The 25808-nt window shown below is 42.1% G+C and overlaps 1 protein-coding gene across 4 annotated transcripts in view; it reads left to right on the top strand.

Moving 5' to 3' along the window:
- The window catches only part of FOXP2 (forkhead box P2), a 605003-nt gene that overhangs the window by 403846 nt on the left and 175349 nt on the right, over nt 1-25808 (top strand). For all 4 annotated transcript variants that reach the window (XM_038752832.1, XM_038752833.1, XM_038752831.1 and 1 more), the window contains one exon: nt 24186-24275. In XM_038752832.1, the coding sequence (XP_038608760.1) occupies nt 24186-24275 (90 nt within the window). The remainder of the gene's footprint in view (nt 1-24185; nt 24276-25808) is intronic.

The following is a 25808-nucleotide window of genomic DNA, read 5'->3' on the forward strand; positions in this document are numbered from 1 at the left end:
AAAAAATCGGCATTGACAAAAGGTTTGAGAGATCTAACAGAATTGTCGGCGGTGGGGGGGGGGGGGGGGGGGGGGGGGGGCTGGGGGAGAGAGAGAGAGAGCGCGCAGTGCTTGAATGATTGCTCTTTCAGAGTCAGGACACTTGAGCTTGTTGTGTGGAGTGAGATTGAGGCTGGGGGGGCAGGTCTATGGGATAGGATGGGATAATAATAACTGTGGTATTTGTTAAACACTTACTATATGCCTTGCACTATGCTAAGCAATGGGGTGGATACAAGATAATCAGGTCCCACATGGGGCTCACAATCTAAGTAGGAGGGAGAACGAGTATTGCATCCCCATTTTGTAGATGAAGGAACAGAAGCACAGAGAAGTTTTAAGTAAATTGCCCAAGGTCAATCAATCAATCAATTGTATTTATTGAGCGCTTACTGTGTGCAGAGCACTGTACTAAGTGCGTGGGAAGTACAAGTTGGCAGCATATAGAGACAGTCCCTAACCAACAGTGGGCTCACAGTCTAGAAGGTGGAGACAGAGAACAAAACCAAACATATTAACAAAATAAAATAAGTAGAATAGATATGTACAAGTAAAATAAATAGAGTAATAAATATGTACAAACATATATACATATATACAGGTGCTGTGGGGAAGGGAAGGAGGTAAGGCGGGAGGATGGAGAAGGGGAGGAGGGGGAGAGGAAGGAGCGGGTTCAGTCTGGGAAGGCCTCCTGGAGGAGGTGAGCTCTTAGTAGGGCCTTAAAGGGAGGAAGAGAGCTAGCTTGGAGGATGTTGGGAGGGAGGGCATTCCAGGCCAGGGGGGTGACGTGGGCCGGTGTTGACGGTGGGACAGGAGAGAACGAGGCACGGTGAGGAGATTAGCGGCAGAGGAGTGGAGGGTGTGGTCTGGGCTATAGAAGGAGAGAAGGGAGGTGAGGTAGGAGGGGGCGAGGTGATGGACAGCCTTGAAGCCCAGGGTGAGGAGTTTCTGCCTGATGCGTAGGTTGATTGGTAGCCACTGGAGATTTTTGAGGAGGGGAGTAACATGCCCAGAGCGTTTCTGGACAAAGACAATCCGGGCAGGGCGTGAAGTATGGATTGAAGTGGGGAGAGATTGAAGTGGGGAGGTCACACAACAGACAAGGAATGGAGCTGGCGTTAGAACCTAGGTGCTCTGACTCCCAGGCATGTGCTCCTTCCATCAGGCCGAGCTGTGAATAGGATGGGATGGATGAAGTCTGAGGTGCTAAAGGAGGAATTTGGGAGCAGAAAGGGCTCCTGTTAAAGTGTTAGAGGTGGCATCTGGGGGTATTGTGTTTAACAGGCTTTCCTGCAAATCAGCAGCTTTAGCATATGGGTAACAAGACAGACAATGGGTGCTTGAGGATAGAACTGGAATCACTTTTTCCTAAATAATAACTGTAATTTTTTTCTTCTATTTGTGATTTAGTAGTTGATGTGGCCGAGGGGATGAGATTAACAAGGACTTTTTTTTTAATAGACGTGCCTGTTTGTGATCTTCCTGACTCTTATCCAGGTTTTTTCTCTTATATCTAACTGTAGTAGCTGATCAATATAAAGTTTTATTGCAGCATTAGGAAGACAGTGCAGCCTAGGAGTTTGGAGGCCTGACTTCTAGTCCCAGCTCTACCACATACCTACCACATGCCTACTAAATACGACTGATGATGATGATGATACTGTGAGATCTCGGGCAAGTCACGTAACCTCTCTGTCCCTCAGTTTTGCCATCTAAAAATGGGGATAAAATAACTGTTCCCCACTCTGCCTTAGACAATGACCTCTGTGTGGGACAATGACCATGATTATCTTGTATCTACGTCAGTGATTAGTGCAATGCCTGGCGCATGACAGGTTCTTAGTAGATACTATAAATACTTAATATTAATTCATATTGAAACATAATGGATATTATGGCTGTTTATCATCATTGTCAGGGAGGAATCTGTAAGTGTGTTGTATGCATTTTCCTTCTTATGATGACCGTATTGCTCTAAAATCTGGGTGAAGTTGTGGGGATATTTTTAACCATCCTTCCCTTCCCCTTAACAATTGGGTACTGAAAACTGAGGTGTTAAAAAAGCATCATTAGGGCCCCGACCCCTCCTCTTCACTGCCGGTTTCCATTTCTGGGCATTTCACCACCTGCCCTGCCTTCCCTCTGAGACTTCAAAGCACCACCCGGGGCCCTTTTCTGTCCACCTGGCGCCAGGCCTCTGTAGAGTTCAAAGCCCACCCTGGGGCCTGAACCAAGTGGGTGCAGAGGTGGCTGACTTTTGAGGACCAGAGCTGTGGAAGACCAAGAAATTGCATGCCAGAGAGGGCTTATGCAAGGGGTGGGGAAAGGGAACTCTGTGATAGGGCAAATATGATTGGCTAGGTGAAATTATGTTTCCAACAGGAAGGGACTGGCTTGAACATAGCGTTGACTTGATTTTAGGGTCCTCAGTTGCAAGTCCATCCACTGGATTATGCTCTAAGAACTGAACCAGAGTACATGAACTAAACCCTGGGTTATTGCACAAACAAGTGTCTGAGGCTTCAATTTAGGATAGTTTTGTTCTAATTTTACATTTAACAACTGGATTTATGCTTTGTCTTGCACCCTTCCATTTGAAGGAATGCTTTTAAAAGCGTAATGAAAAGAATTAGCTCCTCATTTTAGAAGACAACATTCATTTTCTAGTTTATAGGGCTCCAGATCAACTAGGACTACATGTGGTAAACCATTGAAGGACTAGCCATTAGATACATTGTGTTTTTGCACCTACAGATGTATTTCCCAACATTACTTGAGATTGGCAAAGAGCTCCCTTTTATAAAATGAAATTAAAAGAATACCCAAAATAGTAATGAGTATTCATTCTTTGATGAAAAAAATACCCTCTGCCTTGGCCCAAGAAATGCATCATGTGGATGCAAGCAGGAAGCAAATTAGCTGATTTAGGAATTAGAAGGTTTTCTTAGTGAGTTTCCTGTCTTTTGTAGGTGTGGCCAGCATGTTTGAACATTTCCATGAGGTGTTGCAGAATGGGTAGTATTGAAATGAAATTATGTGGGTGGTGAAAACTATGTGTTAATGATACCTTTTTTGTTTAATTAAAGGGTTAATATTTCTGGTCTATTTAAACTCGATGTATTAACGATGAGTAACATCTACCAAAAATGTATATTCCTAAATGTTTCAGCCTGTCTCGCTGTTTTCACTTTAATGCATTTTGGGTTGTTTTTCCAAAAATAGAAACTAGCCCCAGCTAAACAAAATAAAAATGAAAGAGTGGGAGACAGCAAATGTTGAAATGTTAAAGAAGCACAGAAGAGACCAACTGTTTATTTTGAGCATGAGGAGTCCCAAGGGGCAGGGCTGAAGAAAGTGAGAGAGGCAGTCACCACCAGGGAATGGGACACACAGATACACATCAACAAACACATCCTGCTCCCTGCCTCATTTTCTTCAACACAATACCATTCCCCCTCCAATTACCACACTAGATTTGATGTTGTCCCAATGCTCTAAGCCTGTTCTATAGGACGGAACAGAAATCTTGGCAGGGGCCTGGTATCAATCAATCAACTAATGGTATTTATTAATTTATTTAATATTTACCATATGAAGAGCATCTTACTAAGCACTTGGGAGAGGGCAGTACAATAGAGTTGGTAGACATAATCTCTGCCCTTAAGGAGCTCATGGTCTGGAGAGGGCCTAAGTTTTTGTTTCCATCATTAGAATATATTAGTGGCCTGCTGGATAGAGCATGAGCCTGGAAATCAGAAGGACCTGGGTTCCAATTCTTCGCTCTGCCACTTGTCTGCTCTGTGACGTTGGGCTAATCACTTCACTTCTCTGTGCCTCAGTTCCCTCATCTGGAAAATGGGGATTAAGACTGTGAGCCCTAAGTGGGACAGGGACTGTGTGCAACCCAATTACCTTGTATCTACCCCAGCACTTAGTAGAGTGCCTGGCACATAGTAAGCATTTAACAAATGCCGTGATTATCACCTTGTTGCCAAGAGAGTTGAACATGGGTTTCTCCTTCAATCTTGTCCTACTCTCCCCAGTGTGGTGTTAGCTGCTTGTCAGCCCTGTTACCTGTGTACTACCTCCTTCCTGTCACAGCTTTTAGCCACAACTCATTCAGTTGCCCTTGTGCTACCCCTGTCCTCAAGAATGCAGGACCCCATCAGAGAATCACAGTCCATATCACCCCCGGAGGGGGACTAATTTGGTGTTGGCATGGTGAGATGTTGACAGAGGCCAATTCTTTCACAACTATTTCCATGGCTTTGGACTGGCAGACTGCCCCTGCGTATATGCTTTGGATTTGTCCTCCAATTTCAAAATGCCCCATCTGAGAACACCCGTGTCCCAGATGCTACCAACTTTTCTTTAGGGCAGGACGCAGACATTGGGTTTCAGTCAGAGGAACCTGGTGTGTGTTCTCTTAGAAACAACCTGAATGAGCCATGGGACTTAACAGTGGCAAGAAGACTTCAACGAGTGACAGGATGTCCTCATTTTTCTAATATGGAGTCAGAATTGGATAGAAGTCTAGGCCTCTTTCTGGTGGTGCCAATTGTCCAGAGGAGCTATCACTTCCTTTGAAACACTCCTTCCCACTGGGCAGACAGGACTGTGGAAGGGCAGGAAAGATAAGGAGAAGGGAGTCTTTCGCTCTGTCCACTCACCGTGCTCCCCCCATCCCATTTCTTTGCTCCATAGTCTGCGCTTTCTTCACCTGTGCTGGCTCCCAGGTTGAGGGAGAGCGAGAAAGGAGGATTCCGTGCAGCCTCTCACATCCATACTCTAGGGATGCATCTTAGTGAGAAGTGGAAGGTCACGAGGAAAATCAACACCAGGATTATTGTGAGTCCCCGTTATCGTGAGCCAAGCCCTTCCAATCTGCTGAAGGCCATTGTTCTTGTACCTTTTTATTTTTCCCCTTCCAATGACCAGTGCTGAGCCATTGAATGTTCAGAGGCAAGGGGGGAACACTCATTCTTCCCCAACTACTCAAGTTTGCGGTGACATTATTCCATAGACTGCCAGCAGAATCACATGCAGCACAGCATCTGGATTTTCTGTCCTTTTTGAATACCTACAGAGCTGTACTGGACACCTACTGTGTGTAGAGCCCAATAGTGAATGCTTGGAAGAATATAAATAAATATAAATCTCAATCTTTACTTTCAAGAAGCTCACAAACTGGGTAAACCATAGTGGTGGAAGAACTGATCCTCATCCAGTGAACCAATGAAAATAAATGGCCAAACTGGGGTGTCATCTGCATGACAGGAATATTTCATCTATCAATTGTATTGGGTGCTTATTGGGTGCGGAGCATTGAACTAAGTGCCCAGAGGAGTACAGTATATTAGAGTTGGTAGACATGTTCCCTGCCTACAACGAGCTTACATACTCAATTGTAACCACTCAGAAGTGAATGGAGATTTCTGATTTGGCTTGGAGAAATATCCTGGGAAATATCTTTCAGTGTTCATGAATGATGCTACTAATGGTGAGATTTTACTGGTGAGAACAAGGGTGGTTGATAAGATGAATGCATGACCAACAGTTTCTTCCATAAATGAACAGATAAACACTCTCCTTTGTTGCACTGTTGTAGTTGTGACTCACAATGCCAGGCACCATTTTAGTTTCTCCCACTCTGAGTCATGATCTTCTCTAGCCTAAGAATGTCTTCCCATTTCTAATTGCTCTACTTTAAGCTCTGATCTGTCTGCTGCTGTTGTCTCGCAATTGATGACAATTATGTTTGAAGCTTTTCATCCTTGTATTTTTATGATGTTTCTTCTGTCTGTTCCCTTTACATTTTCACCACTTTAGTTCACTCTAACACAGCTATCTAGATAGTCTGTGGTCATCTACTCTTCTGCATGGAGGAGGAGTTTGGTACACAACTTGCTTTGTAGCTGAGAGGCAGTTTGTGATTTTTTGTTTCCATGGGATATTAAGTGTAGCCAGTGGTTGGCAATGATGATATTGCTCTTGGAGCCAGATGAGCTATCTGTGCTATATAAAGAACTTACAGTTTTATAGAAGAGTGGACACTTCAATACCTGTATAAACCTTCAGGTGTATTACTTGGGGAAGGACACTGGCTTTCCAGACTAGTAATTATATGAGGGATACCACTCTGCCTGCATTATGCATGCACTCTTATGTTATACTAAACAACACCGTAGTAGTCAAACACCCAACCTCTTATAAAACATAACTGGGAAACTTGAGTGCTTTAGTATCTAGCAGTATTATGGTTCTAAAATGCCATCATATTCACCTTGTGTTTATAGATTGCTTCAATGGAAAGGAATTCCTGAGTGCATATTAAGCTGTTTCTTGCCTTGGTCATTCTGTGGGCTTTGAAGGCAACCTATAGAGTACCCTGTCCCCAACACTGAGAAAATACTTCATCTTCTCCTTTGCTATTTTTGCCCAGGGCAAAAAATGTGCCCAGTAATCATATCTGGCTACAAACCTCACCTTAAAAGGGGGCAGCCTTCAAATTTCTTAACAATTCAGCCAGCTGGACACACAAGGTCACATTGTCTACATCCAGATTCCCTAAGGAGAGAGGATATTTGCAGATTTCCCATAAGTCCTAGGATCCCAGACTAATCATTTCCCATTATCCAGTGTTTCGCAATTGCCACATTTCTCAGAACATCCTGCTGAGAAAGACCGAATGATCCCTGTTTTTCTTGACAGAGAAAACGGATATGGAGGCCTTGTGTATCTTGCCCAGGTCACTCTCAAAGTGTGCAGTGAAAACGCCACATTTCTGAGGGCATCCCTTATGTGCCTGACCAGACCATATGGACAAAGAACATGTCTATCACATTCTGTTATATTGTACTCTCCCAAGTGCTTAGTACAGAGCTCTGCACATAGTAAGTGCTCAATAAATATGTTTGATTGACTTCACATGTGGAAAATTTCCTTTGAGGTACTGACACATCATCAGTTATCAGTGGTATTTATTGAGTGTTTACTGTGAAGAACACTGTACTAAGCACTTGAGAGAGTACCATACAGCATTCCCTACCCACAAAGAGCTTAAACACATTGAAAAAGGAATTGGACAGTGGGAACTGTTTGGTTTTTTTTTTTTTTGTCCATCCCAGATGTATGTTCCCTGGCCTCTTCCGTATGTATCCACCACAAGAGTTACCAGTGTGTTTTTAAATCTTATTTCAGGGAACTCCTTCTCTCCCCATCTGAATCTTCCCCCCATGGCCACCCAAGGGGGTGCACTTTGCTTCTGGACTGTCCAGAAGCCCTCTTCCTCTCCAACAGTTTTGCTCACTCCAACAACTCAGCCCCTTCTCCCGTATGTTGAATGGTGAGGGAAGAAGCCACAGATATAGGATCTGAGGAATTGTTCCTGTTATTTCTCATCAGATCTCCTCCCTCTTCTCTCCTCCACCACTTTCCCCCTCACTCTTCACATTTCAGGCTTTGAGCTTCCACCTTTGCCTCCCACAGGGCAATCCTGCAGCCTGGAATAGTCTGAGATGTTGCCCTCCTAGGAAGTGTGAAGCTAGTGCTTCAAGGCGACTCCCATGATTGACTACCTTGAAGGACCTCAGGTGGGAAAGGCCAGAAGTCTTTCAACGGAGAAACAGGAGAACAGTTCAATTTAGAATGAAAAATTCTGGAAATGTGACTATCTGGTCTCTAGACCAGGGCCAGGAAAATATACGCAAACCATAAAGGAGCAGCTCATCACAGACTTGTAGTAATCTACAGCCCTCCATAGGGAGAAGAAAGGGAGAGAAGGAAAGTACTGCTGTGGCATAGTGGATAGAGCACGGGCCTAGTCAGAAGGTCATGGGTTCTAATCCTGCCTCCGCCACTTGTCTGTTGTGTGACCTTGGGCAAGTCACTTCACTTCTCTGGGCCTCAGTCACCACATCTGTAAAATGGGGATTGAGACTGTGAGTCCCACATGGGACAAGGGACTCTGTATCCAACCTGATTTGTTTGTATCCACTCCAGTACTTAGTACAGTGTGGCACTAGTAAATTCTTAACAAATATCATTTTTATTACTATTATTATTATTATGGGCCCCTTTGGGTGAAACATTGTCACATGCTGTTCCTCAAGATGCTCCAAAATCCAGTGACGACTATTCCTTCATGTTGCGCCTTGTAATAACCCATAGAAACTTGGTTCTCCTGACTCACAGGTCCAAGACCCATCCAAGATGGTGACTGTTTGAGAGAGCTGAGTTTTTGTAGCGATCGAACTTTGTGTTCATGGGCTATCACTGCTGCTGTTACTGCCACTTGTCTGCTATGTGGCCTTGGACAAGTCACTTAATGTCTCTGTGCCTCCGTTTTCTCATACATAAAATAGCTAGTAAAAACCCTACTCTCTTCTAGTTAGACTGGACAGGAATCATGTCCAGATTATCCTGTATCTACCTCAGTGCTTACTATAGTGCTTGGCACACAGTAAGTGTTTGAGAAATTCCATTATTATAATTAAATCAGAGGCTGGCATGTCCAATTAAGGGACTGGAAAGAACTATAGGCAGGTTCTAGTTATGCAAACATTTACTGAATTTGGGAGTGTAACACAGCCTGAAGCAGGCTGTCTGGGTCATAACCATCATTAGTTTGGACAAGTCAGCACATGATACTCTCTTGCCTTCTGGCCTCAGTTACTGATGAGGGGAACGTCACCTGGACTAGTGGAAAGAGCACTGACCTGGGAATCAGAGGACCTGGGTTCTAATCTCTGCTCCACAACCTTTCTGCCTTGGACTAGTCAGTTAACTTCTTTGTGCCTCAATTTCTTCATCTGAAAAATGAAGATTCAATGCCTGTTCTGTCTCCTACTTAAACCGTTAGTCCCATATGGGACAGGGACTCTGCCCAACCTGATTATTTTGTACCTGCCCCAGCTCTTAGTACAGAGCTTGGCACATAGTAGGTTCTTAAAAAATACCACTTATTATTATTATTAATAATAATAGTGGTATAATCATTAGTCATTATGATTTTTATTATCATCTATATCCAGTCTTTGGATAGAGGAATTAACATGTGCACAGGTCAAATAGGGGAAAGTATGTAAAGTTTTTCTCTACCTCGCAATCATAAATGTCCTGGGAAAATCGGAGTGACCAGGTTTTGGGGATATGTGGAGGGCAGATACACAAGTATCTATTGTGTATGCTATTTGAGCAATTATTTATGTGCATTTTGATGGGAGGACCTCTTTTGAGACTTCTAGGAAATTTATTGCCCCAGACTCAAAAACTGCTTAGGAGAGTGATAGGTCAGATTGTTGTTCAATCTGAAAGATTCTATTCCTGGTGTTTCATTTCTTCCTGGCTATCAACAACCTGCATCACTAACCAGTCATGTTCATGACTCACAAGTTCAAAGACACCAACCTTTTAAGGAATGTGAAGTGCTCCCCAAATGTCAAGAACCACGTGCTCATTTCATTCATTAAGAACAAAATCTTTACTGATCCTTGCAGTGATCGGCATTCAGCAGTGCACCTGGGCTTCATTTGGCTTCTTTGGTTTTCACAAACCAACAGTATTATTAATGATCAGAAAGGGTGACTGTCTTTTCTATCATCAGGACAGAGTTTTACTTTATGCCTTTGAATACTAGTGAATTTGGCTAATTTTAGGAGTTACTGGTGGAGGCTTCCTGAAGAATTCTAAATTTGCCAGCCCACCAAGGGAATGGAATTGCTTTTCTCTTTCAGTTGTGTAATGTAGAATATCATGAGAGAGAAAAACTGAGATTCCCTTCTTCCACTGCATGCAGGTGTGTCTGTAAGGAGGTTGGCATGACTAAAATTCCGTTCCACCTTGTGAGTTCAGACACAAAGAGATTATTCTTTGTCTTATAGTTTGCACTTTGCAGCGGTTCTTGCTGTTTTCTAATCTGCCTCTTGGCTTGAGGACCACTCCCCTTTCCACTCTCCTACTGACACCATGATGGTAATGATAATATCTTAAGCGTGTACTATGTGCCGCACACTGTGCTAAACACAGGATGGAAGAAGTCAGTGTCCCACGCAGGATCCACAGTGTAAGAAGAAGGGAGAGCAGGTCTGTATTTCATCCCCATTACATAAATAAGGAAATAAATGAAGGAAATAAATAATAAATAAATAAAGGAAAGGAAATAAATAAGGCAAGAAAGGTTAAGTGACTTAGGTCACCCAGCAAGCAAGTAGCAGAGTCAAGGTTAAAACTGAGACTCACAGGCCCAAGCTTTTCCCACTCCACCCCAACCTAATCACAGAAGCTGACAATGGGTAGAATCATAGATCCTTGAGGATTGGAACTACCTCTCCGTTGGGGTCCCAGGGTCCATGGGAGACTGCCCCTCTTTTTCTTTCCCAGTATCCTGCAGAAGTCAGTCTTAAGATATAAAACTCTGGGAAGGTTGTATTGGACAGAGAGGCTGGGCAGAATCAATAGAGAGATGTGGCATGGACCATGTGGTTTTCCTGCTTTTTTTTCCTTTTATCATATTTCTTAAGCACTTACTATGTGCCAGGCACTGTATGAAACACTGGGGTAAATACAAGCTAATCAGATAGGACACAGTTTCTGTCCCACATCTTAATTTCCATTCTACAGGTGGGATAGATGAGGCATAGAGAAGTTAAGTGACTTGTGCAAGGTCATACAGCAGATGAGTGGTGGACCCAGAATTAGAACCCAGGTCCTTCTAACCCCGAGACCCATACTTGATCCACTAGGCCAGGTTGCTTCCTGTGGCTTTTATTTCTGATTTTTTTTTTCAAATCATTAGCTTGTTAAACTTTCCCTATATCTTTCATTCCCCTTTAAGAATCTGGGCTTTCTGTGGGTCAGAGACTGTCCGTGATGCAATGCCTATTAATTCTTGCAGCATTTATTACTGCTCATCCCCCACTGTAAACACTTAATGAATGGGGTTATTGATTGACTGATTATTGATTAATTATTATCCCAATTATTCTGTAGCTTTCTTTCTAGGAGAGCAGTTTCTAATTCAAACCAGCAAGGCTGGACTATCTCAACATCCTGCTGCTTGACAGTATTGTTTGAAATGGCTCTTCATTGAGTAACATTCTGCTGTCAACACCACAGCCCCCTCTAACCCTTTTTCCAGTCCTACTGTCCTAGAAAGGGTCTGCCCTTGGTAACTTTTTATTCTCTTGTCAGAGCTAGCGGGAGGACAGCTCGGTTCATTAAGTGCTTAGCCCAGTGGTCTGCATTCAGTAAGCGCCCAATAAATACCATCCATTGACCCATTTCCGTGGGTACTGTGGAACGCCATCATTCAGCTTCTCTCTTCTACAATCCAACCCTCACACTTTGCTCCTCTAACGCTAACTTTCTCCATGTGCCTCCATCTCACCTGTCTCACCACTAACCCCTAGCCTACATCCTGCCTCTGTCCTGGAATGCCCCCTCCTCCTCAAATCTGACAGGCGATTACTCTCCCCCCCATTCAAAGCCTATTGAAGGCAAATCTCCTCCAAGAGGCCTTCCCAGACTAAGCCCCACTTTTCCTCATCTTCCACTCCCTTCTGCAACACCCTGATTTGCTCCTTTTGCTCTTCCCCGTCTCCCAGCCCCATAGCACTTATGTACCTGTCTGTAGTTTTATTTAGTTGTATTGATGTCTGTCTCCGCACCTCTAGACTGTAAGCTCACTGTGGGCAGGGAATGCCACTGTTTATTAGTTGTGTTGTATTTTCCCAAGCGCTTAGTACAGTGTTCTGCACACAGTAAGCGCTCAATAAATACAATTATATGAATGAATTCAGCCTCTCCCTGCATCTCACCGGGATTTCCTTCCGTGTTTTAGTTGGGTTTTTTTTTTGCTCACCCATCGGTACATCCTTCACCCCAGGAGACTTTGAATACTTCTCAACCATTCCTCCCAAGGTGGCTATCTTTCTAGGTTTGAGGTGTGGCCTTCCAGTTTAATAATCTTTCTCTCCCTCCCCTCCACCTTTTATCTTCTCCCTCTCCAAGATTTTCAAAGTCCTGGGCAGATTTTTCTGCTCACATTCTTAAAGATCCTTTAAGTAGGTAACTTTATCCAAAAGCTTTTGAAATGAATGATACCCGCCAGACCTTTTAGCAACTCTTACCTTAGAAAATAGGTGTGGCCATTCAGATGACATTTACCTGACCAAGGCCAGGCTTTCTATATTTCTCAAACGTTTCCACAGTAAGCCTCCTTGGTATGTCTCTTCTTATACCATCCTTCAGTCTGTTTTTTTTTTTTAAATTCAGGATGAAGATTACATTTCTCTGGGGCAGAAATTGAGTTTAAGAACATGATGTTTATTTTTCTGTTTTTACTATTCTTCTTTGAAAACTTTTTCTGGAAAATATTCAGTCACGATGCCCCTCTGCATTTCAGTCTGATATTTGAAATATTGCACCCATTTTGTTAGGATCGCTGACAGAACTTAGGTTTTATATGTTTAAAACCATATCCAGACTCAATGACTCATAAGGCCACATTTTTTATAGGACTGAAACCATTTTAAGAGATTTTCTTTCACTTCTGACCCAGGTCTTCAAGATAAAAACAAAGGTTCTTCTGAAATCTGAACTATTTTATTCACCATGATGTCCAGGTTTGTTGTATTTGGAAAGTCAGTCAGTCAGTATATCATATTTATTGAGCACTTACTGCATGCGGAGCACTGTACTAAGTGCTTGGGAGAATACAATATAAAAATAAACAGACACATTCCCTGCCCACAAGTTCTGAAAGAGAAGGGTGTAGCTGAGTGTGGTACCATAATCTTTAATTATGTTTTTAAAGTAGAACGTTCAAGGACCAACAGATTGTGGCATTGCAACTATTGAAATGCCAACAGTACCCATACCAAACCTTGGTCTTGCCCTAATCTTACTTTAAATTCAATCCCAGCCTAAAATTTAAAATTTAGCCTAAATTTAGTCCTCATCCCTAATTCTAATCATATGTCCAATTATAACCCCCTTCTTCCCCTTCAAAAACAAATACTCCTCCTGCTTCCATTTCTAACACCCCAGCTAATGTTACCCTTCCAGCTACCTCTGTGTTGGCCATTGAACTTCTCATTTGCAGTTGTCTAGGACAGGTGTCCCGCTCTCCCTCCTATTTAGACTTGTGAGACCCATGTGGGACAAGGGACTGTGTCCAAATTGATTGATTGATTTGTATCTGTCTCAGTGCTTGACACATAATAAATGCTTAACAAATAACGTAAAAAAGGAACCAGGAAAGGAGGTGATAAAACTCTCTTCAGCCCACTTGGCAACCTGCTAGGATTCTTGGGAACAGGTTTAGTCTTAAGGTCCCAGGCCACAGTGAGTTCGGGGTATTGTCTGGGGAACCATTCATCACTCTTAACCCAGGCCCTTCCATGCAAGTGCATTATTCTGTGGTGAGGATGGTGTTTCACTGTTCCTTATGCTGAGGGGTCCTGCTAGTCTTCCTTCCATGAGAGCTGAGAGGCACTTACAGAGAAGGATGGGGGAGTCTGGAGGCTGATGCTTGGCAGGGACAGCCCTCAGATTTGGGATAACCAGTTCACACCCCATCGAAGAGCTCCAAGGCTGCAGCTGTGCTAGGTGGAGAGCCCAGCCCTCGTCACCGAATGGACGGCCACACCCCCTGCCTCACTTCCTCATCGACGACATTCAGCCCAGTCCTGGTGTGGTCACGGCCATGCACAAAATTAACATCAAAGGGAAGTTCAGAGTGTCCCACGAGACCTTAATCTCCCGAGTTGCTAGCATGGGAGGGGATGACCATACAGAGAGATGGTGGCTGGGCCGTGGTCACTGATGTGCTCCCAACATCGGGGCAGGGCACATGAAGCTATCTGTCCCCATCTCCCACCTCCCGTGGCTCCTCCAGAGAGGAACTGCAGCATCTGGAGAATTTCATAGGAAATGGACAATCCCTAGCTCTCAGGACAAGTCTTCTGTCTTCGCACCTGGTTGGAGCTATAGGGCCGTGAGTCTGGCAGGAGAGAGAATATTTAGTCCTTGTCAGTATTGGACCAGACTTTTGTCTAGGAACACTGCAGTAGGACACTTTTTAAAGTGGAGCGCTTACTACGTGTCACTGTTCTACGCACTGTGGTAGGTGCAGTTCAATTAGGTCAGATACAGTCCCTGTCCTGCATGAGGCTCACAGACTAAGTGGCAGGGAGAAGAGGTATTGAATCCTCATTTTATCGTTGAGGAAACCGAAGCACAGAGAAGTCAAGTGATTTACCCAAGGTAAAAACTGCCAACAAGCAGTTGGCAGAGCTGGGATTTGAACACAGGTCCTTTGACTCCAAGGCCAGTGTGCTTTCCACTTGGCAATGCAGCTTCTACTCTCTCAAGCACTTAGTACAGTACTCTACACACAGTAAGTGGTCAGTAAATAACATTCATTGATTGAAAGTCATCAAGCCCAAGGATATTTTAGGCTGTTCATTAAGTGTGCGTATCCCCCTGCTTAGAGCTCAGCTCTTCTTGAGAAGTCCCAATAATAATTGTGGTATTTGTTAAGCATTTAACATGTGCCAGGCCCTCTGCTAAGCTCTCATCAGCCTATACCTGCTCTGAGCCACCCCATTCACTTCCTAACTTCCTCTCCTTCCTTTCTCCCTTTATTCCTATGGTATTTGTTAAGTTGGGGTAGATACAGGTAATCAGATTGGACACAGTCCCTGTCCCACATGGGGTCCATAGCCTTAATACCTATTTCACATATGAAGTAACTGAGACACAGAGAAGTTAAGTCTTTTGCCCAAGGTCACACAGCAGATTAGTGGAAGAGTCAGGATTAGAACCCAGGCCATTCTGAGTTCTTTCCAACTCCTCCCCTTCCTTTCTCCTTTCCTTCCAAACATTCCTTCACAAAATTCCTCTACTACCTGCAGCCTCCCTTTTCCTTCTCCAGTTCCTTTTGTGAAAATAGATGACAGCTATACATAATAATAATAATAATGGCATTTATTAAGTGCTTACTATGTGCAAAGCACTGTTCTAAGTGCTGGGGAGTTTACAAGGTGATCAGGTTGTCCCACGGGGGGCTCACAGTCTTAATCCCCATTTTACAGATGAGGTAACTGAGGCACAGAGAAGTTAAATGACTTGCCCAAAGTCACACAGCTGGCAATTGGTGAGGTCGGGATTTGAACCCATGACATCTGACTCCAAAGCCCATGCTCTTTCCACTGAGCCACGCTGCTTCTCTACATGAGGTCTTCTCTCCATCAGGCATTTAACCTCAGTTACCTCATCTGGAAAATGGGGACTAAGACTGTGGGCCCCACGTGGGACAACCTGATCACCCTGTATCCTCCCCAGAGCTTAGAACAGTGCTTTGCACGTAGTAAGAGCTTAACAAATGCCATCATTATTATGATTATTATTTAACCACTTGGAGGTTATACATCTTGGAGGGAAACTTTGTGGTTCCTTCTTTTTGTATGCTTTCCACATGGACTGGGTACTGCACACAACTGGTGCTGAGTCAATACTATTGAAGGTTCTATTGATGAAGTGGAGACTTGGATATTAACTCAGTGATTTGCTCCAAATATCCTCCACCTATGCTAGATGATTTGGACTGAAAAATCTACTTTAGGGTCTGAGTTTTCCAGATTTTCTGACTACGAGAAGCCAATTAACGAGGTTATTGTTAAACCTCTTGGCGTTAAGGCATTCACTCGGCTCTCTATCTCATCCATACTTATCCTCTCTCCTCAACCAACACTCCCCAGCTCACATTATTCTTCTCAAATCAACCTATTCACTATGCCTTATTCTCATCTCTCTCACCACTAACCTCTTAATCACACCCTCCCTTTTGCCCGAAATGCCTTCTGCGGCAGACTGGCAGACCATGGCAGACCTTATTAAAAGCACATCTCCTCAAAATGGGCTTCCCTGACTAAGCACCCCTTTCCTCTTCTCCCACTCCCTTCTGAGTCACTCTGACTTGCTCCCTTTGTTCATCCCCCTTCCTAGCCCCACAGCACTTATGTCCATATCTTTGATTTAGTTATTAATGTCTGTCTCCCCCTCTAGACTGTAAACTTGTGGGCAGGGAATGTTTCTCTTTATTGTTATATTGTACTCTCCCAAGCACTTAGTGCAGTTCTCTGCACACAGTAAGTGCTGAATTGAATGAATAATAATAATTATGGTATTTGTTAAGTGCTTACTATGTACCAAGCACTCTACTAAGCACTGGGAAAAATGAATGAATGAAAGACCACATCCAGCAGACCGCTGCTTTCCCCAATTTCAAGGCCCTTCTGAAATCACATCTCCTCCACGAGGCCTGCCCTGATTACTCTCTCAGTCCCATTCCCTGTTCTCCCCACAACTGCCCCTTCAACTCTTTCAGGTCATCTAAGCACATGGGTGACTCTCACATTCCCATTGCATTTAGACAATGAATTGCACTTGGCATCTTCCATATCTTTACATTAGATTGCCTTTCCTACCTGTAATTCAATTTGTCTTCCTCACTAGATTGTAAATTCCTGGGAGGGAGGGGTCATATCTACAGACTTTATTGTACTCCTCCAAGTGTTTAATACAGTGCCTTGCACTAAGTGCTCAATAAATACTAGTGATTGATTTGCTCTGACCCATGTAGGTATGGAACATAGATTTATAGTCAACCCATCCCTGTTCCCATCAGCTCTTAAAGCGTCCCCTAGCAGATGATTTTGAAAGCTTGGATTTTGCAAGTTGATTTTTGTTTACTCTGACTCCTATTTTCTTAGGCCTGTAGGCAGGTTGTATTTTGTCCTAGCTGTGGATTTTCACTAAAATGTTTGGTTTTGTGATTGTCGTAATTCCTACCTTGTACACCCATCATGTCTGTCTGTAGCAGGAGTGGGGAAAGCAGTCTGACAACTATTGTGATGTCTTTTTACTGGTCCCAAATTCTAGTGGTGATTGCATTTGATTTTCCTGAGAAATGTATTAGGATCAGAAGACGTTTTCATGGGAAGCTCATCTGCTCATGTGGTTTCAATTACCACGGATACCCAGATGACTCCCAGATTTCAACCCCCAGCCCTGACCTCTCACCTTCCCACCAGCTTCATATTTCCTGTCTCTTAGCTTCCATCTCCAGTGTAGGTCATGCCACCATCTAAACTAAACATACCTAAAGCAGAGGTCAGTGTAACATCCCTAACCCCCAAACCTTCACCTCTTCATGACTTCTCCATCGTTGCCCATGACATGTCCATCTTCACTGCCTCCCACACTCTAAACTTGTTAGTCACTTAGGACTTCCTTTCTTTCAGTGATTCCCCACCTCTACCAGCCTGCTTCCAGACTGTGCTGATTCTTTCTTGGTCCTATTCCTTGGCTTTCCACAATCTTCTGCTTTTTTAACTACAGTCCTAGCTTCTTTGCCCCTGGTAAATCCAACAGCTCTGACATCTTTGATCTCCACTCCTCTCCCCTCCTTATCCCGCTGCAAGGGATTTATACAGGCAAGAGTACTCTTCTTCCAGCTTTGCTTTCATCGTATCTCTCCCCCTGGTGGAATTCCTCCCAGACTCCCAGTTGCCGTCTCAACCTCATGGCTAGATACCCTCCATCTCCCATTCCTGTTTTCTGTGGTTCTCTCCACAATCATCAATTAATCAAACAATTAATCCCCTTACAGACTGTAAAATCATTGAGGGCAGGGAATGTGTCTGCCAACTCTGTTGTACTCTTCCAAGTGCTTTGTACAGTGCTGTGCACGTAGTAAATAGTCGGAATTAGAGCAACGAGGCTACCAGGAGCCGGGGAATTGATGCCAACTAAGAGGTGTGCAACTATAACATCTTAGCTGCGTACCCATCTCTGGCATTTGAAATATCAGTTTAATGTATATCTCTCTTATGCACCTTCCCCCCCCCACCCCCCCCCCCACACACCACCACCCATTCAGTGTCAGAAACGGAAAGAAAAGCCCATGGTGTAGTTTGGATATAAAGCCTAAGGTGTTTGGAGTCCAACATGTTGAAAGGTAAACACTTAAAGAGGAGAAACAGGGCCATCTATATTACCAGTTTTGAAATCAAGGAAACAATTCTGGAATAGATTTGTTGAGTTAAAAAAAAGTTGATGTGAGTAATTGCTCTACATGTTGCCAAAATAAATGATTGTCGCTTTTTAATTCAGATTCATTCAACCATCTTGTGTTAGGCTTTCTGGAGTAGGATGCCTTTGCATACCCAGTCACATACTCAGTGGTGATATAATACACGTATCTTGCCATCAGCATAAATAATCTGTGAGGTTAGCACACACACAAAAAAAAAACAAATAGGAAGAAAAGAAAGTTAAGGGCATCTGGCTGCCATGGGAAAACATCACTGTTCCATTCTTTGCTTCAATTTTTCTCTTTCCTGGGTACATTTTCTATGGGTCTCAATGACCCACTCAGACTGGGAACCCCTTGAACCCCGGTGCTTAGTGTGGAGATGAACTCCTAAAGATGATAAGAGTGATGAAGTCATCTGCTAACATGCTACTTGGTGGGCTTGTCCTGGGAATAACCGCTGGTCATTTTTGAAACAGGAATGTAGCATGGCCCTAGGAGATCTAGCCCATTGGGTGATTCTTCACTGGGCCCTATGGGAGTACAGAAAGAATGAAGTCAATATCCCTTGCATCGACCCCCAGAGAAGAGTCCCATTCTCCACCACCCCTGTGGGTATGGGAGAGTCCCGCCTGCCGAAGGTCAGGGCCTGCTGTGGCTTATCTTGAGTTAGTCCATTAGTCCAGATTTTAGTTGCTCCTGGGCCAGAATTTGGCCAACTGTTGGAAGAATGGTCCAGCACCACTGCACACCAGGGAAGAGACACCTAAAAGGAAACACTTTTCTATGGTTGCTGGGATTGCACGTCCTTATCCCTTGTGGGGGAAAAATGTGCCCAGGCATGTCCCCATCAAAGATCTCAAGCCATCCGCAGACCACAAGATCTGCCAGAACAGGTGGTTTGTTGGGAGGGTGATGTTGGGGGAAAAAGGGGAGGTTTCACCCCTGCAGGATTACGTTCTCTGTAGGGCAAGCTTAGGAGGCATCTGGGGACCCCTAATGCAGCTCTGAACCCCCCACAGCCTGTTCAAATCTGATCTGGTATCCTCTCAGTCTTCCTCTGAACCAGGATTATCCGAAGTAGCTCCAGACTGTCTTGAGCCCCTGCTGGCCTAGATCCACCCATCCCCCAAGTGGCTTCCACCTCAGAGGAGGTGAGGCAACCTTGGGGCAAGCAGCCATTAGCCCCTCTCCATTTTCTTTGATATTAGGCTTTCTCCCTTGCCATCTTTCTAGCGGCAATTAGAGAGAAGAGAGATGCTGCAACCTAGTACTTGTCTGGTTGACTCCACCATGACCTCTTCTGTGAAATTAATATGCTAAGCTTCCAATTACACACTATATGGCCGTGGCATTGTATATATTAACATCCGAAATGGAAAGAGTATAATAAGAAACTTAAAAAAATTAATAATTACTGCAAAATATTTTATAATAATTAACCATTATTTTTCACAAAACTAGTCTAATTATGTATCACACATGATAAAATGAAGGTCAATAACTACAGATGCATAATTTCACTCTGATAGATAGCTGTTTGAAAAATAGATTTACAACAATTCAGTGATTAATTTCCTTCCATTAAACGGCATTATGAGACTTGATAACACATTTATCAGTTTCACACTGTTACTTTTTTTCTGTTTAGTGGAAAATTAGCTGGGAAAGCCAAATATGAACAGGTCTACAGGTTTGTGAGGAAGTCCGCATATTTTTCATTCGCTCACGTTTGTACGGATAGCTGTGTTAGGGAATTCTGTTTTAGACTCCTTTTTCATTCAGGATTCAGAATAAAATGTCGAACCATTTTTTTTTTTAAAGACAGAGGGTGAGAAAGAATCTGGATGTCTTCTGGTAAATTTTTTGGTTCTGGCTATCTGCAAAGTATACACCTCTTGTCAGTATAACTGGGGAGTGCCTGTGTAAACATTCTTGTTTCGCCTGTTCCACATAATAGTTTCTTGTATCATATTTCTTCTGACCTCGCTATCTGAAACCAATTACAGGAGATCCATTTGGACTGCATCTATTTTCATAAGAAGCCTAGGCAGCAGTGTTTTTCTCGGAGATGAATATCAACATCAAATATGCTTCTGAGTGCTTTGTTATTTATGTTTCAGAGAGATTTTGTAGCCTTCAGCTCTCAAGAATGTGTCACGCTGTGCTGTTTATACATTGAAGATATTAATGGGAGTAGATGTCATTTTTCATTTTAACGTCTCACATGCAACAGGCTGATAGGTTAAACATTCCTGTTTTTATGGGAAAAGATATGAGTGACATCTGTTTTCCAAAACATATATATTTGCTTAGTAAAGAAGAAAATGATTTGTATACATAAGTTGTACTCCTGGTTTTGTCAAAGAAATGTAAGTTATTAAACTATTAAAGTTGTAAGGAGCTTCAAGATACATTAGCAAAATGTATTTATTGATTTGAGGCGATGCTGCTCTTCTGCAACATTTATCGATCACCAACGCTACCCTAGACACTGTATAAAAACGTAATTAGTCTGTCCCCAAGTTTACAACAGTTATCAACATGAACATTGGTTTATCTGTGTTAGTTCAGTAAATGAAATATTTCAAACTTTTATGTTTCTTTTCTTAGACTTGAGTTGGGTTGAAACTGCACAGTAACTGTTAAGAATGTTAACGTCGCCAATAAATATTTTACAGCAAGACACATTGAGTTCTGGAAACCATATGCCTGAAAGACAATTCTTTACTATTATGCTAAGGCATACTTATTGTAATTGTTTTCATTCATTTTATTACATGATATTAACTTAATTGTACTCCCTTTATTGTGATTTTTTTCAAGTATGCAGCTTTTATTTTCACCCAGATTAACTAAAATTAGATAACTTCATTAAGTGTAAATTCCCCGTTAATTCAAAACAAATGCATTATTGGAAACTGGATATGGTTTGGCAACCTTAGAACTCATTCTTTTGCTGTTGTTCATTTGAATTAAACTTGAACAGGAAAATCTGTAAACATCTGTTGGGTTTTCTTTTAGTTGATATTTTTTATAGGACCACAACCATCTACTGATTCCTAAAACTATGTTAATGCTTTTGGAATTCGATTTATGTTACCCCGTGATTGAAATCAGCAAGTGCCTTTTGGGAATTAACGTTTCACTAAATTTTCCAGTTCACACCACTCCCGTGCATTTAATTGCAGACATTAGATTGATGGAAATGTTTTAGCGTTTCATGATCTCATGATCTTTCATAGTTTTGAATGGCACTGGTAATGAATTGCTGAGATGAACATCACATCTCTGAGCAATTGTTTATGGAGACTCAGTCCTAAAATGCTGAGCAGAAACTAGTAGTGGATTTCTCTCTCTCTCCACATATGTGTATATACATATACACACACGCAAACACACATATATAATACAACATTTTAATATAAAGTTAGCATATGATATTGGCTCTATAGATGACAATTGTCAGTGGTTTCTCCTTATGGGTTTGAAATCATTGGTCATCTTTTGAAATTGTTTTCCATCCTTTTACCTCTGGTGTTTGCCGAGGCAGTCTCCACAGACACAATAAGATGGTTGAAATTAGAAAGTAGGTATTGTTCACCGAGACTTTGTCCTAAGAGATGAGTCCCTTTCAAAGATGCTTGTAATTGCAACCTTTCCTTCATACGACCTGTTGAGTGGCCTTGTTGGTGTGCTAGGGAGCACTTGGGGGTTAGAGGGCTGAACTGCTCTCAGAAGCAGAAAAGCAGAAGTTGCCCTGGTGTACCATCATTCAAATGTTCCTCTGTTTCCAACCTTCAGAAAAGTGGGTGTTTTTTTTTTAACATCATAATCTTAGAAAGCTATGGCTGGCACCTCGAAGGAATAATAATGTTGGTATCTGTGGCTAGATATAAGATAATCAGTTCAGACATAGTCCCTGCCCCACACAGTGTTCACAGAGGGAGAGGAAACAGAGGAGTTAAGTGACCTGCCCATCGTCACACAGTAGACCAGTGACAGAGCCAGGATTAGACCCTGGATCTCCTGGATCCCACATCCTGAGATCATTCCAGTGGGGCAGGCTACCTCTTCAAGTAATAGTTAACATATAAAATTGAGTTCTGTTCTCAAGTCATCCTCACATCCAGTGACATAAATGAACCCCAGACTCAGTGTTTCAAGGATTTTCTTTCTTTAAATAGGGGTAGCTTCTTAGGAAATTTTCAAGCCTGTGGCAGGGAGTTGAGAGCACTCAGAATTGTAGCCTTTTCCCACTGTTTTTTTTCCTTGTTGTTGTTTTCCAGAAATATACCTAGTGAGTTTGTGAAGCATGATCACCAAGAGAATTGATCCATTTTATAATAAAGAGTTGCTCTTCAGGTGTGTGAGTTTAGGATGAGTTTTCTGTTATTTTGTTTTTTGTTTTTTTGAGTGCTGCCAGATCGGTCTTATTATTAAGCACAATGATATGGAAGATGCCCGTGAATTGATTGATTCTGAGAGAAGATAGTCCTTTTTGTAATGTTGACCCGCAGTTACTTGAGAATTTGGTACAATAATAAAGCCTGGGGTAGGGAAGCTTCCAAATGTTGCTTTGCAGACTTGTACCATACCCTTCAATGGGGAGACAAATCAATGTTGTTAGGAGATGGTGCTGGTGCATTCAGTTTGTTTACTTTGGTTTTCTGTCTGCCTGCTCAGAAAACTTGCTTGGAGCCAGACAGTAGCAGCCCTTCTCTGTCTTTTCATAATTGATCAGGGGATGGCTGCCTTCCCTGAGGGTTAAGACGTGGCAACTTTTTCTGTTTGCTCAGCATCTCAATGCAGTAGTTCAAACATTGTTCACACCAGCTGGCAGTGTAATGCCATCTGCACGTCTTGTCAAAGTAACTGTTGTCATGGATACTAGAAACTATCTTAAAAACCAGCTCATTGATTCTAATCAGAACTGTACTTTATCAGTTGAGAGTCCTGATTCTTTTAGGAGAATACTGATCAAATGATATTTTCCTCAATGATGAGAAACGCATTGTATGTTCTAGTAATAGTCGAATAGCAACGTCTTACAATAGTTTTCTTTTTTCAAGATCACGTAACTGGTATTCTCTGAGCTAAGTTATTAAAGAGAAAGATGAATTTTTGAAGTAGGTTTCTCGTAAATGTTTTTTTAAATTAGTTTATACTGATTTCTTTTTTTAAAACCTTTCAAAACAGGTCTTTGCTTTCTAGCATTTATTTTTACAAAATGCCTGTAGGCAAAAATCACTTAAACTATCCCTTTTCTGGTAAATGAAATGTTTGTAGAATTTTGTTATGTTAAGTTTTATTTTGCTGGGTTGGAATGAAAACATAAAATATAAATGAAAACATATTCTATTTTGATTGGTATACTGTCATCCTCCAGAACAGTCCGGATAGGTGGAGTGGTAATTTCTTTGTTCTCTGATTTTGCTAAGAGTGCAAATCAAATCCACTCAATTTTATTTGGCATTAAAACTGCACTTTGTTTTGTCAAAGGAGAGGTTTCCCCTTGAATTGTAAGTACAAAAAAGTGTTTTTAATCTTCAGTGAAAATCCTTATTAATTCACTTTCAAGATAATCTGATGTTGATTTGTCAAATTTAATTACAGCTTCCGGTAACACTTGAAGTCTACTGCTTTTGCTTCAAAATTGTAATATGAAAATGCAAATTGAATGATAATTTACGAGGGAGTGGGCATTTTAGTTGAACACTCAAAGACAAGTTCCTTGTGGAAATGAGACTATTGATGCAGTTTATGATTTTTCCTCTTCAAGCACTTTAAACAAATTAACTTTATTTCCTGCAGGATTACATGTACATCCATAATTTTTAGTGAAGTCTTATATGTGTATGGTTTGTGGATTCTTTTTGGAGGTGGAAAGAAAAAGAATGTCTTTCAATCTCGACTCAGGGGGAACAACGGTCACACCCTGGTTGCAACCTTGTGATTGCTCTGTTTTAAGGTGTAGGGGAAATAGTGACTGACTTCTTTCTTTTTCCACAAAATATTTAGACAGTTTTTGCCTATTTTTAACTTTCAGGCCCTTCAAGCCGCAAGACAACTTCTCTTACAGCAGCAAACAAGTGGATTGAAATCTCCTAAGGGCAGCGACAAACAGAGACCACTGCAGGTCAGTATAGCTTCCCATTCTTAAGGGCAATTATCACTTTATAAGTATAATGCAACTTACACCCGTATGGCCGCAACATTAGGAAGAAAATGATGATCTAGGAATATGCCTTGATCATTTCTGATTCACCACCACAACTCGGTGTACCTCACCATAGGTAAAGGAAATAATTTCCCATAAGTTTCCTAGCTCACTGAATACAAAGATCATATGCAAGAACCACCCTGGAGGCTGTCCCCGTAGAGGACCTTTGAATAGACATTCTTCTGAATTCCTTGTAGAAGACTTTCTTCCTCAGTAGGTTAAAATTTAAAACAATTATTCTGTGATCAGGAAACCACAGGAAAATGGTGAACCATTAAACAAAATGTTCCCAGACAGTTTTCGCATTGTAACCAAGGGAAGCATACGTAAACCTCCAGCACAACTGCATGAGTTTGTCAGGATGCAGTCCTGTCTTCTGCAATTAGCAAAATACATGCTGGAATTTACTGCCTCAGCCCACTTATTTGTCCTGAGAAAATGATTGTAAAGATGGACTTTTTTTCCCCTAGTGTCATTGTTGTTTTTAGCGAGATTAACTAAGGTGGGTAGAGAAGACTTCTAGAATTTAATGTTATGCAAAACATGTCTGCACAACATTGGCAAAAGTGTTTATATTGAGCTATTCAAATATTTTTTTTTTCCCTACAATACTGCACGTGGTTAAGTGCTGGGTCAAAAAACTATACAGACTGAAAGCTGACATAGGCTTATGGTAGCTATTCTAATATCCCTATTTCTTGGTCTTTTTTCTTTAAAAAGAATTTATGGTTTTAAATCCTGACATCCAGTTTCCCACATGATCTCGTCCAATCATGCCAGTGGCCTCCTTTGTCCTGTCCTTCAGAGCTTTTCTGTTGCCATGAAACCATAGGCCAATGATCCACTGTGAGAGCCTGCAAATTTGATTGTCTTTGTTGCTTCCAAATTCATTTTGAGATAAGAAGGTGTTTGCTTTCCAACCAAACCTGTTTTCTCTACTTTGTCACGTCATTTCTTTTTTTGCCAAAATAAATCTTTTCTGAGGCAACCAAACTTCTAGATCCCTTTTTGCTGAAATTCTGTCAGTTTCTCCGCTTTATTTTTCTTTTCATAGATGGAAGTCAAAATTGGAATAGTTTGTATACCATTGGGAGAAATCAACTTCCTTTTTTGACTGTTTTTTTTTCCTAATTGGGATGTTTGAAGGACACTGCAATTCCCAATTTATCAGTACATTGGGAAAGTGGGCCCTGAAAAATAGACAAAGAGGAGCCTTGGGTTAGAAAATCTTGAAGCACAGTCAATCACCACAAGCCCATTATGATTTTTCAAAATGGCAGCCTCCTCTCTAAAGATGGGATCAGTTCAAGTTGGGAATTCCTGATGGTCCTGAACTATTCATGAGTATGAGGAGGTGCCTCAGCCTTAGGGCTATTTGGTTTTGGGGGGAAGCAGAACCCTTGAACTACAGATAGATTACCTGTTGAAATTTTAATAGGTGTAAAAAAA

This window comes from Tachyglossus aculeatus, chromosome 10 (genome assembly GCF_015852505.1).
Source record: "Tachyglossus aculeatus isolate mTacAcu1 chromosome 10, mTacAcu1.pri, whole genome shotgun sequence".
Classification (NCBI taxonomy): domain Eukaryota; kingdom Metazoa; phylum Chordata; class Mammalia; order Monotremata; family Tachyglossidae; genus Tachyglossus; species Tachyglossus aculeatus.